The sequence below is a fragment of the Tribolium madens genome, unplaced genomic scaffold (assembly GCF_015345945.1).
Source record: "Tribolium madens isolate multiple individuals breed KSU strain unplaced genomic scaffold, Tmad_KSU_1.1 Scaffold_96;HRSCAF=242;Tcas5.2_LG5, whole genome shotgun sequence".
Lineage (NCBI taxonomy): Eukaryota > Metazoa > Arthropoda > Insecta > Coleoptera > Tenebrionidae > Tribolium > Tribolium madens.
This window is the reverse complement of record NW_025401068.1, coordinates 12,038,663-12,056,018: the sequence shown is the minus strand read 5'-3', so window position 1 is coordinate 12,056,018 and position 17,356 is coordinate 12,038,663. Positions and strand designations below refer to the sequence as shown.

Here is a 17,356-nt window from a genome sequence, read left to right as displayed (position 1 = left end):
ATTAGTTTTGAATTAATTCTGTATTAAAATCGAGCAAAATTTGATTGAAAATAGCGCAAATTGGTTTATTTTGGAAGAAAACTCTTATTGAAGTCAGTATTTGGTTGAAATACTTTGATTTAGGTTGATTCCCAACTTAAAATTGAGCCAAATCGGTTGAACACATCAGAAATTGCTTTTTTTTCCTCTTTGTATTTATAATAATCATTATCCATTATGTGTATATTCCCAAAAAACAATTCAATTTTTTTAAGTTAAAATAAGTATTATAAAAATGTAGGTATTTCAAACTAATTAATAAATTGTATAGTTTTCATAATAATTTTAATTTCATTGATTGTAAATAAAAAAATGTGGTAAGCTCTACAAGAATAATGTCTGTATTATTAAAAATATTACCATTAATGAGCAAAACTGCTCAAAAATATAAATTAAGGTGAGTTAAAAGGAAGAAAAATTTCTTCTCTTACCATCTCTATGAGACGTTGAACTTCTAGGTCGTGACCTCTCCCTCCAATCAGCCGGCCATCGTCTCCTATCCTCCCCAGCCCAATTATACAACCTCCAATCTTCCTCTGTTAAATGTTTATGATCTGAAGCATCCCAATTTTCTCTTCCTTCCCAATCAATGGGACGTCTTGCACGATCCCAATCATGATCTGGATAATCCGTTTCCCATTCCCTTCCTTTCAGTGATCCTGGTGGTCTTGAATCCTCTCTATATCTCCTGTGTTGTTCCAAATCTAGATCTCTGTCATCTCGTGAATCCCATAAATCTCGTCTTGATCGTCGATCATCAGGATATTCTGCTAATCTATCCTCTCTTGAATTCTCATTATAATCAATATCGAGATATCTGCGATCATCATGTCTCGCTCTATCATACGGACTGTCATATTCCTTATCCTCGATCCTTCTTTCTGTATCCCTCAACCTTGCCGGAATCGTTCCATAATCCCGATCCCTCGACTCCCTATCATAATTCCGATCGTTTGATCTATCATAACCTCTTTCGTCTCTCCTCTCTGGGGATTTTCTTCGTTCCGGTGTTCGTTCTCTTCTGTCACGTTCACGTCGATCACTCGAATGTTTCCGACTCGGTGGTACACGATCTTCAGGCAATGGTAATAATCTTTCAACTCTATCACTTGATGGTTTATCAAGTCCTCGATCTTCACGTCGACTACGTTCACGACCTCTTCTCTCCTCCTCTTTCTTTGCGAGTTCTTTGAGACGTTCACGTTCACGCTGACGCTCCTGACAACGAGCCAATGCCTCTTCACGTTCTTTCTCACGTGCAGCTTCACGTTCTTCACGTGCAAGACGACGTTCACGCTCACGTTCACGTTCTCGTTCACGATCGCGCGATTTGCGTGATTTATCATCCTTGGTGCGAGATCTGAAACCAAAAACGAAGAAATTACACCAGGGACGGACTGGCAAATTTTTATATGGAATGCTAAGTTGAAATGAGGGCCCAATATACAATACAATAAAAATACCAGGTGAATAAAAAGTATGGAACCAAGCGGTTTTTTTTCGTAAACTAAGCACCTTACGAAAAAAATTATTGGTGTAGCGTAAAGTACAATTAAAGTGTGACCATTTATCAAGAATAACTTTTTTCGAAATTTCTTTTAGTTTTCGAGTTGTGAAAAAAATTTTTTTTTTTAAATAGCAACCCACCATGGTAATTTTTTTAATGAAAGATTATGATCTAAAAATGAACTCTAATTAAATAAAATTGTTTTTTAGCCTTTACTTTTTTTTTAATTAATTGTTAAACTTACAAATCTTCGTGTGGGCTAGGAACGCAACTTTAACAATTTATTAAAAAAAAGTACTGACTAAAAAACAATTCTGTTTAATTAGAAGTCATTTTTAGCTCATAATCTTTAAAATTACCATAGTAGGTTGCCATTAAAAAAAAATAAAAAATTTCCAGAACTCGAAAACTAAAAGAAATTTCGAAAAATGTTATTCTTGATTAATTGTACTTTACACTACACTAATTTTTTTTTTTTCGTAAAGTACTTAGTTTACGAAAAAAACGCTTGGTTCCATACTTTTGATTCACCTGGTATGTATAAAAACTACTTGTCACTTAATGTAGTAATTTTTTTGAAGAAATTTGTTTCCTCTATTGAGATTGTGACGTCAGTTGAAATCATGGTTTAATAAACAAAAATAAAGTTTTTCGTTTCTGTGCACCAAATTTATACTTATATTTAGATTTTTATATTATTTATGCCCACCAGGGGCGGATCCAGGAATTAATTTGGGGGTCGGGGGCTATCTAAATTGTAAAATATACAAAATTTTCAACTTGTTTTAAAATTGTATCTTTGTTTTTTATTGATATAATTTCACTTTTATATTTTTTTTGAAAAACTATGTAATACATAATATATTTTGGTGTTTCCGTTTTGACAATTAAAAAATCTATCGAATTCGCTAGGTTTTTATTTTAAAAAAATGTGGCTGTCGTCATTACTCAAAACTCAAAAAGTGTATTTTTTTTTAATCAAGTTGAAAATTGTGTATTTTTTAAAAAGAAAACCTGAGCATTTTTGACAAAACAAAATATTCGCAGTTTTAATAAAATTATTCCATAATTTTTCCGCTCACTGTATTAGGAGTTGATAAAGTTTATTATTCAAACAGATGTATTAAATTTATGATTTACCTCCAAAAAAGAACAGTCATACGTACGTTTTTGGATCCAAAAATTACTCAATTACAAATTATCTTGATCTTCTCGGTATACATACCAGGTGAATAAAAAGTATGGAACCAAACGTTTTTTGCTTAAACTATTTATTTTTTGAAAAAACTAATTGATGAGTGCTAAAGTATTATAAAAATGTGATGATTTAACAAGAATAATTTTTTTTGAAATTTCCTTTTGTTTTTGAGTTCTACAAAAAAATATTTTTTTAAATGGCAACCCACTATAAAATCATTTTTCTCATAAAAGCTATACTCTAAGGATTACAACTATCTGCTTTATATTTAATTTTTTCAAAAAAATTTTTTTCACATAAATTGCAATTTTGACAAAAAATATCGCATAACTCAAAAAGAAAACAAAATTTTGTTTTAAAAATACGATCAGATTTTTTATAGTACTTTAATTTATATTAATTATTATTTTCTGGAGGCAAATGATTAAAAATAAAACCGCTTGGTTCCATACTTTATATTCACCCTGTATGTATGTATGATTTGTATTAATAAGTGTGATTAAAAAAAAATCTAATGTTTATATTTAAAAAACTTTAGGTCATAAGGTTTTCATATTAAAATTTAAATATAAAAAATTGAAGCTTTCGGTGGCAAATTTGGGGGGGCCCTGGCCCCCTGGGCCCCTCCCCTGAATCCGCCCTTGATGCCCACTAATAATTTAAAAAAATAAATTAAAATAACATTAAATTAAGTAAAAACGATATTTTATATCGGTTGATTAAAAATTGTGTGGCATAATTTTAATTACAAATACCCCTCTACAATTGAGAATAGTATTGACCTACCTCAAAAAATAGAAAAATTACAACTTTCCAAAAGTCGATGATTTTCTGGAAATATTTTTGTTACCGTTTATCCGATTATTATTAAATTTTGCATGTTAAAGGACAAAAAGACACTCTTTGATTTGGTGTAAACGGAAGTCTTGTGGAAGCTAAACATTTCCGGTAGTAATGGGTCCTCCCAGTTTTGGGATCATAACTTTTTTTCGGCTTATTAATTTCTGTTTTTGAGACAGCCCAAACATTTAAAATAAAAAAAGGTAGTTTCATATCGCCAAAATGTACCGTTTTCGAGTTATTTGAGTTTAAACTAAATTCTAAAACGCGCTACAAAATCAGAATTTATAAATTTTGAGCGTACCTTGCTCTCATATTTAATGTAAATTTCACTAAATCCAAAGGAACATTTGTTTATTTCTTGATGAGTATAAAAACTGTAATTTTTCTATTGCTTGATGAGTTGGATTAATAAATGCTGTGCTATCTACGCTCATTTGTAGAGGAGTATTGGTGATTAAAATTATCACACAAATTTTTGAATCACTTGTATAAATCCCCGCGGAATTTTTCTTACATGCGTGTAAGACCTTATAAACAAAATTGAGCTAAAATAATCGAAATTATAGACATTATAGTTTTATTTGTTATGATGGCATTTTTTTAATTCCTTCAAACTAAAAAAACGTAGTTCAGCACTTCATGGATTGTGGAAAGTTTATTTACAAATTTAGAATTATTGATATCATTTCAATGAGCTCTTGACATAATAAGCCTACGATAATTGGGGGCCTGGGGCACCCCTGGCCAGTCCGCCCCTGAATAACACTGGTTGAGAGAATCAAGATTGTTATTACCTATCCTTATCGTCTTTTTTATCACGATTTCGTTCGTCTTTTGGTGGCGTACCCTTGTGGTCCCTTCGACTGGTGCTGCCCTTTGAGCGACTTGGTGAACTTTTCTTATCCCTTGAATGGGATGAATCGGGAGTGTCCCTTTTTTTTGTTGATCTGTTGTCTCTTTTCGGTGATCTTGATTCTTTCTTTTTGTGGTCGTCTTTCTCCCTATCTTTCTTATTCTTTTCCTTCTCCTTTTCGCGTTCCTTTTCCCGCTCACGCTCTCTCTCCTTTTCCCTCTCACGTTCTTTCTCCTTCTCGCGTTCCTTTTCTTTGTCTTTCTCTTTGGGTTTTGGGGACGGTGTGTGGTGTTTTTCCTTACGGTCACTCGAGCGACTCGTGGGTCTCGGGGACTTTGCTGGGGGAACCCCCGGTTTGATTTTCGGTGGTGGTGTTTGTGATTGTTTTCTGCTCCGTTGTGGCGTTGGAGACTTGACTTTGGACGTTTTTGTTGTTTTTTTGTTTTTTTCGGCACGTTGTGACGATTTCGAGGAGGTTCTTTTAGTTTTTGGTTTCTTTTTCGGGGGGCGTTCCGAGGAGGATGACGAGGAGTCGCGTTTAGTTTTGGTTTTCTTATTCTTCTTCCTGCGGGTTTCAATGGACGACGAGCTGCTGGAGGTGGAGTCGTCGCTGGACGAGGTCGAGTCCGAGGACGATGAGGAGCTCTCCGTCGAGGGACTGCTCTCCTTTTTCGTCTTTTTGTCCTTTTTGCGCGCTTTGTTTTCCATTTTCATTTGGAGTTCGAGTTCTCTTTGCAGTTCCTGTCTGCGTTTTTCTAGATCATCAGGGTCGGCGTCGGCTAATTCCTCCGGGTCCCACTGCTCCCAATCCTCGTCTGGGTTTCCGGGATGGACCCGCTTGTGGGCATTGTCCTTGCGCTGGGTCTTGGCCGCCCGCTTCGAGGGGCTGATTAGAGTGTGCGTCGACGAGTATTTGCAGCCTTTTCCGTAGGGACAGGTGCCGCTTTGGGCCCAATGGTGACAAAAGTCTTGACTTGCACTGGCTTTGGTGCCGAGTCGCTCGAACACGCTGGGTCGAGGCTTCGAGACTTCTTTGCTTTTCGGAGTTAGGTTCACGGTTATTTTGCGTTTGACCTGTTTAGACATTTTCACACAGAGTTCGCGAGGTGTGGAGGAAAAATTGCGAAGCACTTGACGCTACCATATTTACGTTTGACGTTGCCGGCATATGAGACTGTTGGCTTACCGGCAAGCAGCCTCCTCACTTCATGGCGCCCCGAAACACACAAACTCACTTTAGGGATGCCCGAAAAACACTCTTTCACCAAATTTCGTCGATTAGAACGATTTTTAGGAAAATTTTGGACATTTGACAGTTGACATTTATTTGACAATTGACAGAAAACACCAGTGGCGGCACGGTAGTTTTTTCAATGACAAACAATTTGAAATTAATAAAACCCGTCACTTGTACACACTTGTCCGTAATAATATTTTTTGAATACCTCAAACTCACAATTTGGAGTAGTTTGGATATGCTCCGTCAGACTTTTGAATAAATTTGCTAACATTTATTTGACAATTGACAACATCAGTGGCGTCTCAACTAATATTATTTTTACAAGTAGACCTCATAGAAACCAAGAAGGATATCGATAGGCGGAGCCAATGCGTACTCGGTGTAGTAGGGGAACTTGTAAAGTTGCATTTTTTTTCGTATTTTCATTGACTGAGATATTAAATATAAAAAATTCATACGATGCTCCACGATTATATTAATTTCATACGATGCTCCACGGTGATATTAATTTCTGTATAAATAAAAAACAAACAAAAAGTAACGAATAGATTCGTTTATTAAAAATATAATCAATATTTGTATCATAATTAATTTTAATAGGTAATACACGCCACTGCTCTCAGCTGATTTCAAAACTCCCCTATATTTACGAATGGATTCGTCCGCGACCAGTTTTTTAGAGATGGGAACATCGAAAAATATATTGATGTTCTGTGATATCGATGATCGAATAAGAAATCATCGATGTAATATATATCGCCCCAAAACATCGATACTTAAAAAAATCGACGTTTTTTATTAAAAAAAAAAAATCATTTACCGATTTTTTTAATGGAACATAAAAAAATACAAACATATTTCTTACAATTCTTGCATAAAACATAAACAAATACAAACTACAAAGACAAAACTTAACCACCTACATCACTTCAACCTCGTTAATTTTGTTAAAAAACATCGAATTCTCTATACATCGATTTAAATTTTATAAATGAAATTTTAAACTTAAAAAAAATTAAAGATAATTAAAAATAATTAACTGAACCAATTTCGATGTATCGAAGTAAAAACATCGATATTTAAAAAAATACTTTTACACATTTTTAAATGGATGTTTTTACATCGATGTATTTGACCAATATTCGATGTTTGAAAAACATCGATATTTTTTGCCCATCTCTTGTTTCGTGTCTGCCGATATCCTTCTTAGTTTCTATGACCTCTAACAAAAATACAAAATTTGGAAATATTTACATAAAAATCCGTCTCAATTTTAAATTGTAAAGCTTCAAATTAGCTGCTTTTTGTGGATAAATTCATAATTAATGAAATTCGTAATGAAGCCACCAAGAGTGCTGTGTCTGCGAAAAGAGAGGTTATGTTGACTGTTGTTTGTGTTTTGTGTTGTGAAAGAAAAACCGAAATGTAGCAAAAAAAATGTGGCAAAGAAGTAATTAGCTTGTGCAAACACGATGTGTAGCCCCAAACAACCCAAACTGCGCCTTTTACTAAAACTTGGAATTTTGTGTAGCGCTTTATTGGTTGTCTATTTTACGTTTTTTAGTCACAATTCCAGTGATGCAACTAACGATGTAACATTTTTATTACCACCCAAAAAGCCCAAAGAATATAATGTTTGGCTAATATTTACTAAAGTCTCTCAAAGGTCCCCGTTACGATATAAATTCCACAACTTGTTAGAGAATATTTTAAACATCAGTTCTGTTCCTTTAAAATTCCATATTATTGTTGATAATAGCTCCAAGCATTTAGCAGTAGGTGAAATATCAGATGTTGTGTCTCATTCGAATAGAGCGATATTTTATAAATTTTATGATATTGAAATGTGTGCAAAAGCCATTAGTGATATTGTTGACGTTATGACCCCTCATTTTAGTTCAAAACCGGGTAAGAAACCAAATTTGTAAGTGTCTAATTACTGTGTTTTTTTTTCAGGTACTTACTACAGTGACGCACTTTTTTATATTTCTTTGGGGCTGTATCGAATAGCCCCACCTTCGCAGCAGACTGCTCTTCTCCTAGACTGTGATTTGTACTTTAAGAAGGATATTCGCTTAGTGTTTGAAGAGTTTGACAAGTAATTAATTAGGTGTGTTTTTATTTGTATTTTATTCCGTTTTGTAGATTTAAGCCGAGTGCTCTGTACGGTTTGGCCCCCGAATTGACTCCAGTCTACCGCCACGTCCTCCAGTCCTACAAAGTGAAAAAAAACTCAACATTCGGCGAATATTACCATTCCACGGCGATATCGCGCAATATGCAACATCCTCGGGGCTTCCAAGGCTACAATTCCGGCGTAGTTTTAATTAATTTAGATGCAATACGAAAATCTAAGGAATACTCCAAGATAATTCGAAACGAAACTGTGCAATATCTCACTTCCAAATATAAATTTAGGGGTCATTTGGGTGACCAGGATTTTTACACTTTGATGGGATTTGAATATCCCGATTTGATTCAAACGATTAATTGCGGTTTTAATCGCCAGTTGTGCGTCTGGTGGCGCGAGCACGGCTATCGCGACGTTTTCGACTTTTATTTCAAGTGTCAACACCCCACTGTCATTTTACACGGAAATTGCAACACGAAAATCCCGAAATAAGTTTTTGAATCTCATCTAGCGCCAAGATTTATAAAGTAAGAAGGATGCCTGATTTTTGTAGATGTCCTGATTTTTCTCGATTTAAGGACCAACACACAATTGTGCAATTTTTTGAGATTTTCATTTGCTGTGAAAACAAAGTTTTTTTCAAGTTAAAGTCTTCTTTTTGTAGTCAATTTTGATTTTGAATTGTCTGAATTGTATGTCAGATTTCAGATTTGTGTTGTTATTATTATTGTGTTGCATCTTGCACTATTTACCACATCTTCCTTTATAGATCTTGTATGCTTCTAGCTGATTTTTAGCTTAATTACTCAATATCGCAAAAACTATGCATCGCAGAGTATTATTTTTGGCGAGATTTTGGTCGATTTTTGGCACCCGGAGCGGTCTATTTATAGTAACTCCGGACTTTTTGGTGATAACCGCTTATGATAGGAAAGAAAATTTAATTTTCTATCATATACAAAAAAGATCAGTGTTCTGCGATAAACAGTTATCGAGAAAATTTCGATAAACTAACAAAGAAAAAATGAATAAAACTATAAATTAAAATATTGCAAGTTTTAGCAAAATAAATTTATATTTTTTTATCAATGTATACAGGGTGCGCCAGAACTCGCGCCCCAGAGAAAAATTCCATATAACGTAAGATACCAGGAACATGGAAAAATGTTAAAAAAAATTGTATCTATAAAAATTTAGAAGTTATGAGGGTTTAAAGTTTGCACTTTGACTCTATTTATTTCTGTTGGAAAAATAAATTTCCAAGTTTTTTTGTTATAGGCTATTAAAATAGGAAACAAGGAAGCTGTATCCTAAATTGTAACTCCGTTTAATGTTATTTGTGGCTTTTATTGACAAAATTTTTGTCCCTTTACTAAATAATTGTAAAAAAAACATATACAAGATCATCAGTATCCTTAAATAGATATAAAAAATATCAAATGTCAAAAATTTTTGACAGATAGAATTTTTTTAACATTTTTTTCATGTTCCTGGTAACTTATCTTACTTAAAAATTTCCTCTGGGGCGCGAGTTCTGGCGCACCCTGTATCTAACCCTTACTAAAAAATATTTTATCAGTATTTATTTTACGGAGCTCTAGTTTTTTAATTTAATAATACGTTTGGTTACATATCATATTTTTGAACGAAACCTCCAGTGACGTCAAGTCGCGCGAATAATGCGCACACGTGATTGGTGCAAAGTTACGAGGCAACCTTCTTACTTTATAAATCTTGATCTAGCGTGCCATGCGACCACTAAATTTAAGTTGGCAGGACTTAACTGTTGCCAACTAGAAGTGCATTATGGGGTTGTGCAAGAAGAAATTTGTAAAACAATCAGTATTTTTGAAGAATAAACAATAACATTTATTTTATTGCGTGTTTTCTTAATAAAATAGATGATAGTCGAAATACACGTATTTAAATCTAGATTAGGATAGGAATATTAGAGAAAGTGAATCAAACAGTGAATTTTAAGATTGCAAAATTACAGTTTGTAGGCTTGTCTCATCATTAAGTCGAAATAGCCGTCGTTGTCGATCGACGCACTTATGGCCGAATAGTAATTGAAAAATTCTTCGTGGGTTACCTAAAAAACAATTAGTTTGGTTTTATTTTTGTTTAATTGGCAACCTGGCCGTCTTTGGTGGCGTCTTGTTCAAAATTTGCTAGAAATCTTTTTAAAATAGTTTCCTCAGTTTCCTCTCCTGCTATGTATCTAGGGTGGGCTTTGACGTTGTAGACGTTTTTTAAATCGTCTATTGTTATTACGCCGTCTCCAGTTTTGTCCATTTTCTTGAACGCTTCTTCAACGACTTTCTTGCGTGACTCGGACATCGGGGGCTGCAATAAAATATTCAAGAATTGGACACCCACAAGCAACAAGTCCGTCTGTTTACGGTAAAGTGTGGTAATTTCAAGCAATTTAAACTTTTTATGCTGTTGTTACTTATAAAATCATGTTTTTTTACATTTCCCTTTTTTATTTTCTTTTATTTTGATCAAGAAGTGAGTTGGCAATACTGATTTTATTTTCAAATTAATAAATCAGTGCTGCCAGGTCAGGTGATTCGTGGTGAAAACTAAAAATCACCAAAACAGTTCGCACTGTGTGTTAGAAATCTAACGCACAATTCACACTCGAATGTTTTGTATTTTTTTATATCCATTATAAAAAATAAATCGTTATTCAACGTATTTTTGAATCCATTATAAAAAATAAATTGTTATGAAAAAAAAATATGTTCGTAAGAAGAAAATTATTTATGGTCGTAGGAAAAATAGTGTACAAAACTTGCAGGAAAGTGTCTAACGCACTCGCGGTATTGCCTGCACTCGGCTAACACCTCGTGCGCAACTTTCCCGCTTGTGCGTTTTTTATTATCACTTTCCATGCTCGTTATGTAATATACTATTATTTGTTTTTACGAGATTTCACTCAACACAGTTAAAAAATCCCTAAACTGGATTGAAAAGTGCATTATTCGAAGCATTTTCGTACGTTTTTTAGACAAAAACAACTATTTTGCAAAGTTTCGTTAAAAACAATCCGGAAGTTTACGAAATTAGGTCAAAATCAATGTTACATTATTTGTATTTTTAAAAGTAGAAAATTTTCTTGAGTGAAAAATTAACAAATCCGATTGAAATCGATATTATTTTAGCTTGTTTCGTCCAAATTAGTCTGTTTTTGAACTAGAGACTACTACTTTACAAGATCTTGTCAAATAATTACAAAAATAAATCTAATTTCTTCACTGATTTAGTTCGAAATTTTGTCAAAAGATAAGCAGAAAATGCACAAAATTTGGTCAATAATGCCGTTACTTTTCCATTTTGAAGTCTTTAAACATGTTTTTGAACTAACAAACTAAAAACAAAACAGATCAAGTTATTTTCACGCTTTTAAAATATTATACAGAGTGGTTATAAATGATTTTCATCTAGCCAGCTTTGGAATTTTTTTGCATGTAACTTTATTTGTGCCGCTCTACTTTTTTGAAAGCTCTAGTTCTGTCATTAGTGTCACTTATTAATTAATAATAAATTGTTGTTAATTAAATTTTTATTGTTTCAACTAATTTCCAATATTAATTGATAATAATGTATACTTTGGAAGAAAACAAGTTTATAATTGAAGTGGACGCTTAGAAAACGGCGATTTTTTAATTTTGAGTTGAAACAAGTAGGTACCCTTATTTGCGTAAAGCGGCATTTTTTATTTTACATGGAAAATTCACAGCTGGCTAGATGAAAATCATTTATAACCACGCTGTAGGTATCATGTTTTCCAGGTAAAAACGCAAATATTTTGTTAATTTTTTTAAACGAGCCCAAAATTATAGAATTATGTAGACCACAAATGGCATTTCTCGAACATTTAAGCAGGTTTTTGAACAGAAAAGTGCATTTTTTGCGAGATTTATGTAAAAAACGTAAACCTTCGACAGTATTGTAAACATTTAAATCATAATCTCGTAATCTGGTGAAAATAAGATAAATAAATAATTTTTTTTTCAGTGTCGGAATAAGTCTATTAAAGCACCCAAATGACGTCATTTGAGTGCTTTAATAAGTCGTTGGCGTTAATTTAATTTTAGTGACGGACTTTCCTCACCATTCATTTTCAAATGTGAAAATAAGAATTATTTTTATTTTTCACAGCCGCCTAAAATTATTCCACATAAATGTCACCAACCGTCGCAAAATTCCCTAGAAATTTTTTTTAAAAATCTTTGTCTTTTAATTTGTAAAATGATATAAAGCAGCAAAGTAGAAAAAATAGTATAAAACACTCATTTGAATAGTTACCTTCTGCAACTTGTATTTTAATATACAGTGAGATCAAAAAGTCTGTCTATCAAGCAACCGTAGAAATTTAAAACGTGTGTCTGTGGAAAATAAAATGTCACAATGACAAATGAGAAATGTCAAAATAATTTTTATGTAAATTATAACAGGAAACCATGGTGAACGATTTTTATGAATAAACACCAACAAAATCTCATTTTAAGATATTTTGAGACGTTTCATAGAATAATTCAATTTAATTAGCTCAATGTTTTAATTTTTATAAAATAATTTTTTGACATCTAGATAACATACGAAATGCCATGCAACATACGTCCTACTTGATAGAAAGACTTTTTGATCGCACTGTACTATTATAGCAACTTTTTCAGCTCAGGATTTGGAGAATTTATTTTCTTGTTTGTTTGGTGACACTACATTGAAAATGGCCCCTTGATAGTATTTTAATGTTTTTGGAGGTTTTGAAATTTGTCAATTTGACGTTAAAGCTTTACAGAAAATTTCAGAAAGAAGCTAAAATGTCTTATTTTTTGTCAAGCAACAACTGGAGTAATTTCCGGTTTCAAATTAATTTAGTTAACAAAAATTAATTAATAATTATTACTAAATCGTAACTGCTGTTATGTCAGATATCTGTCAAGTTGACAAGCAGTGTTGGAAACGGCCAAAAAAGAAAACGTTTTTATTCTGTTGCCAACTCAAACACGCATTTTGATCATGTAATTTTATTTTTAATAAGTCGTTGGCGTTAATTTAATTTTAGTGACGGGTTTTCCCCACCATTCATTTTCACATGTGAAAATAAGAATTATTTTTATTTTTCACAATCGCCTCAAATTATTCCACATAAATGTCACCAAAATTCCCTAGAAAAAATTTTTATTTTTTTTTATTTAATTTATAAAATGATATAAAGCGGCAAAATAGAAAAAATAGTATAAAAAAACACTCATTTAAATAGTTATCTCTAACTTGTATTTTAATATACTATTATAACATTTTTTTCAGCTCAGGATCTGGGGAATTTATTTTTTTTGGTTTGGTGACTCTACATTGAAAATGGCCCTTTGATAGTATTTTCCATTATTTAAAGCTTTACAGTAAAATTTCAGAAAGAAGCTAAAATGTCTGGAGTAATTTCCGGTTTCAAATTAATTTAGTTAAAAAAATTAATTAATAATTATTGCCAAATCGTAACTGTTGTTATGTCAAAAATAAAACGTTTTTATTCTGTTGCCAACTCAAATACGCATTCTTGATCATGTAATTTTATTTTTTTATTTAGTAAATAAGTATGAAGATTGGTTTCAACAGCAATCATAAATACATTATAACGTATTTTTCTTAGTTTTTTTACACGTAAACAATATAATAATCGATACGTATTCCGTCCAATGTACTTTTTAGACACTAGACGCGATATTATTTACGAACATTGTCGAGTTATCTATTGATTTCCCCTCTCTAGAAATTTATTTATGACCAAATCTATTGAATTATTCTCGATTTTGTTCAGATTTGCTCCAAAAACTCACCCTTAGATGCACTAAAAACTCGGTCATGTTAACGCTCCCGCTGTTATCGTCGTCAAACTTTTTAAAAAGCTCCAGCGCTTCTTCATCCGTTACCTCCAATCCGGTCTCCCGCAGCCCCCTCACAAACTCCTCCTGATTCAGCTGTTTGCTCCCATCGTCGTCCATCCTCCGAAACATGCGGCCCAACCCCAAAATCCCATTTGCCCCCCTCGACAAACACAACAGTCGCAGACGGTGAACTGGGTCGCTCCCAGCCCCCAGGGCTTGCAACTCGCGGAGGCTCTTCGACGCCATCTCGGACTCCTGACGGGATGTCGCGCTCTTCGGCCGAAACATACTGAAATAATTACCACAAATAATGAGGAAAGTTTCATCAAGGCAACGATGATTCATACTTACTCTACCGCAACTTGTGTTAACTTTGCAATAAATCAAGACGATTTTATACTCAAGTAACTGTTTGGAAGTTATCAAAAGGGAGAGATGTGGGCGTTGCGGTTGTTTGATAAGAGTTTAATTGCACATAAAATGTGTGCAACACCAAAAAGCGACTGTTTTAATTAATCTCGAGTACTCAGGGTGTGTGAAAATTATCACCTGGGGATTGCGATATCGATCAAACTCGCACTTTTCATTAAATTATTAACAATTTCGACACTAAATTAAGTTACGTATAGATTTGGTCGTTTGTAAGCTACTGATCTTTTTCTTTAGAATGATTTTAATGTCCTATTTGTGTGATCAATCGTGCGATAAAACTGTGTCTCAAATTTTATAAATGTTCGACATTAGGGTTGAATTGTATTGTTGCCAAGCAATTTCTTTCAATAACAACAATGAAATTGAGGATAGGACAGTTGATTGCCCGGAAACGGCTATTAAATCATTTAAATGACTTAACGGTTGCACAATATTAGCTTATACTTAAGAATATTTAAAAGAAACAGACTTCAAAAAAAAACTTCATTCAAATTTTTTGTTAATCCACATTGAGTATAAGTTATTTATTTAGGTATTATTTCTAATTTTAAATCTTAATTTTATGTTTTATAAAAATTCAGTATACAGGGTGCGCCAGAACTCGCGCCCCAGAGAAAATTTTCAAGTAAGGTAAGATACCAGGAACATGAAAAAAATGTTTAAAAAATTCTATCTGTCAAAAAATTTTGACATTTATTTTTTGACATTTGACATTTTTTTATATCTATTTAATGATACTGATGATGTTGTATATGTTTTTTTACAATTATTTAGTAAAGGGACAAAAATTTTGCCAATAAAAGCCACAAATAACAATAAACAGAGTTACAATTTAGGATACATCTTCCTTGTTTCCTCTTTTAATAGCCTATAGCAAAAAAACCTAGAAAATTATTTTTCCAACATAGAGTCAAAATTCAAACTTTAAACCCTCATAACTTCGAAATTTTTATAGATATAATTTTTTTTTAATTTTTTCCATGTTCCTGGTATCTTACCTTATACGGCATTTTTCTCTGGGGCGCGTGTTCTGGCGCACCCTGTATACAGGATGATTTTCAAATAATAGGCAAAATTTCACTAAACATACACAACAAAATGTCTTAATAAACATTTTTTCATTCTTGTTTATTCCCATTTTTGTGTTTTCTTATATTTCAATTTTATCTATTTTTGTCTTTTTTGTTTTATTGTTTTTATTTTTACGTTTGATTTTATTATATTTTCAGTTTTTGGACATTATTTTTTCTTTGTTTTCGTTTTCTTTGTATTCTTTGGCGTTTTTTAGTTTTCATTTTCTTGTTTTTACTTTTAGTTTTTGCACTTTCTCTTTTTTTCTGTTTTCGTTTTTTTTAGTTTTAATCGACATAACAGACATTTATTAGAAAAAAAACTTTTTAACAGGAAAATCTTTTTTTTAATAAACAGTATGACTAAACTTGCGAGAAAATGTTTGGTTTATAACTTAATTTTTTTATTATTTATTGCACCAATCGATATCTAATTTTATCGCTATGGTGTTTTTATTTGAAGAAAAAGAAGTTTTGATTCGTGACCAGTTTACAACAACTTTCAAAATTTAATCCCAAAGTTACCATTTCACTCATTTTAGTACTCCCAACTCAGCAGTCATTTTTGGTCACCCCGTAGATAACAATCAACAAATCAAATTTTATAATTGATTGCCTTGTTTTTACGGAAAAACACTATTTATTCAGTTTAATTGGTTTGAACTGGTTTCCGTGACAAAACCCAATAAGAGTAGATTATTATTTTTTAACTAAATTCACTTCAAAACAGCTTATAGTAAAATCGTTTTCCTAAGACCTACTAAAGATTTTATTACTTTTAAGTTAAATGCGGTATTGTTGAGAGTAAACCAGAGGGTAAACAAATCATAAATTAGTGGAACCCACCCGGACCCTGAAACAGGTCAATTTTTAACAGGTCCGGATTACTTACTTTCTTTTTGTCTAAAATACTTGAAATGTTTTAATAGTTTTTAATGTAGTTGTTATTAAAGTCAAGTATTTTAAGAAATTTAAAAAAGCCAGATGGTTATTAACAAACTATTATTAAATAAAGCTATTTTTTTAATAATAGCTTGGTAAAACTCTATACCACTACTTTAGTTTTAAATACGGCCCTGTTTTATTCTAGTGGATGCAGCAACACTTGCAAAGGAACTTGTCATTGTTTCGTTAATCCCTTATAATGTGTCATAAAATTTTTAGTAGGTCTTAGGAAAACGATTTTACTATATTTTTGCAATTAACACCCCACGAAATAGCTCTGTGATGAATGTCACATTTAAATTTCCCGCCAGTTTGCAGTACTGATTTCACCAAAACGCAGTAATAAAAATTCATATTATTTGGCCAGTTTTTCAAGCAGAAACTTAAATTCAAGTTTTTTATAAGTGTAAATCGAAAAATGTTTCAAATTTGCACTAACACTGTCCAATTGGATGAAATTTAAATGCCAGCATTGCCAATAAAAATCAATAAAGTCACTAGATGTAGAACCAAAAACACTACAGTTTTTCATTGCAAGTGTTTTTTTCTTATTTTGCAAACAAACAATTAAAAAATACAAATAAAGTAAGATGTAACAGATCTCTCATTAGGTAATCATGGCACCGGAAGAATGTTATTTCAATATTCCAGTTTTGTTAATTTCAACAACTGTAAGTTTTTTGAGTGTTCATTCAACAATTGTTGAAAAGCCCGTAAGTATTCATTACCGGTTTGCTAACCGTGTTAATTACCCCCAATTGCAGGTTTTTAAGTGGTTGAGTAAGCAGACGGGGAGAGAACAGGAGCTACAGCAACAAAAGCTTGCATTAAAAAATGAACAGTCATTACTCAGCATGGTGGACGAGTTTGCAAAATACTCAAAGCTTCAAAGACGAATCAATGTAATTGATAGAGAATTGGAACAAATAAAAGGGGAAAAACCAACAAACAGTTTTGTGTTACAATTAGGTTTTACCTATGGTGTCAAGTTGGTTTTTGCCTTGTTGTTAATTGTACTATCACTTTATTACCGATACACTCCTGTGCTTTATCTAGGTGATAAGGTGAATTTAATGCCGTTTACAAACTTTATTTGTTACCCAAATGAAGCTAATTATGTGTCGTTTTACTTCTGGGTGATGTGTTGCGTGACTGTAGCACGATTAATTTAATAAATAATAAAAATTGTTGGTTATTTTGA

At 32.5% G+C, this 17,356-nt stretch overlaps 4 protein-coding genes across 6 annotated transcripts in view; 2 read left to right on the top strand and 2 right to left on the bottom strand.

The window, feature by feature from the left end:
• Window positions 1–5,907, bottom strand: part of LOC123013786 (fl(2)d-associated complex component-like) — an 8,224-nt gene extending 2,317 nt beyond the window's left edge. Inside the window, exons 1-2 of the mRNA XM_044412563.1 lie at window positions 4,382–5,907; window positions 471–1,399 (exon numbers count right to left, since the gene is read on the bottom strand). Of these exons, the coding sequence (XP_044268498.1) occupies window positions 471–1,399; window positions 4,382–5,526 (2,074 nt within the window). The 5' untranslated portion in view covers window positions 5,527–5,907. The remainder of the gene's footprint in view (window positions 1–470; window positions 1,400–4,381) is intronic.
• Window positions 5,908–6,877: 970 nt separating this feature from the next.
• Window positions 6,878–8,857, top strand: LOC123013789 (xyloside xylosyltransferase 1). Of its 2 annotated transcripts, none has more exons than XM_044412568.1 (3): window positions 6,878–7,130; window positions 7,637–7,778; window positions 7,826–8,857. In XM_044412568.1, the coding sequence occupies exons 1-3, from the start codon at window positions 7,118–7,120 to the stop codon at window positions 8,301–8,303; spliced, it is 633 nt and encodes a 210-aa protein (XP_044268503.1). In that variant the 5' UTR covers window positions 6,878–7,117; the 3' UTR covers window positions 8,304–8,857. The 2 variants fall into 2 exon arrangements, with proteins under 2 accessions (XP_044268503.1, XP_044268502.1); XM_044412567.1 differs by having other exon boundaries at window positions 6,878–7,588.
• A 797-nt stretch (window positions 8,858–9,654) lies between these two features.
• On the bottom strand, window positions 9,655–14,412 carry LOC123012762 (calcyphosin-like protein). 2 transcript variants are annotated; one of them, XM_044410878.1, is made up of 4 exons: window positions 14,056–14,412; window positions 13,661–13,997; window positions 9,948–10,157; window positions 9,655–9,903 (listed from the first exon to the last, which is right to left on the bottom strand). In XM_044410878.1, the coding sequence occupies exons 2-4, from the start codon at window positions 13,994–13,996 to the stop codon at window positions 9,802–9,804; spliced, it is 648 nt and encodes a 215-aa protein (XP_044266813.1). In that variant the 5' UTR covers window position 13,997; window positions 14,056–14,412; the 3' UTR covers window positions 9,655–9,801. The 2 variants fall into 2 exon arrangements, with proteins under 2 accessions (XP_044266813.1, XP_044266812.1); XM_044410877.1 differs by having other exon boundaries at window positions 14,060–14,411.
• A 2,009-nt stretch (window positions 14,413–16,421) lies between these two features.
• Window positions 16,422–17,343, top strand: LOC123012341 (guided entry of tail-anchored proteins factor 1-like). The gene is made up of 2 exons (XM_044410187.1): window positions 16,422–16,868; window positions 16,920–17,343. The coding sequence occupies exons 1-2, from the start codon at window positions 16,773–16,775 to the stop codon at window positions 17,325–17,327; spliced, it is 504 nt and encodes a 167-aa protein (XP_044266122.1). The 5' UTR covers window positions 16,422–16,772; the 3' UTR covers window positions 17,328–17,343.
• The last annotated feature ends 13 nt before the right edge of the window (window positions 17,344–17,356 follow it).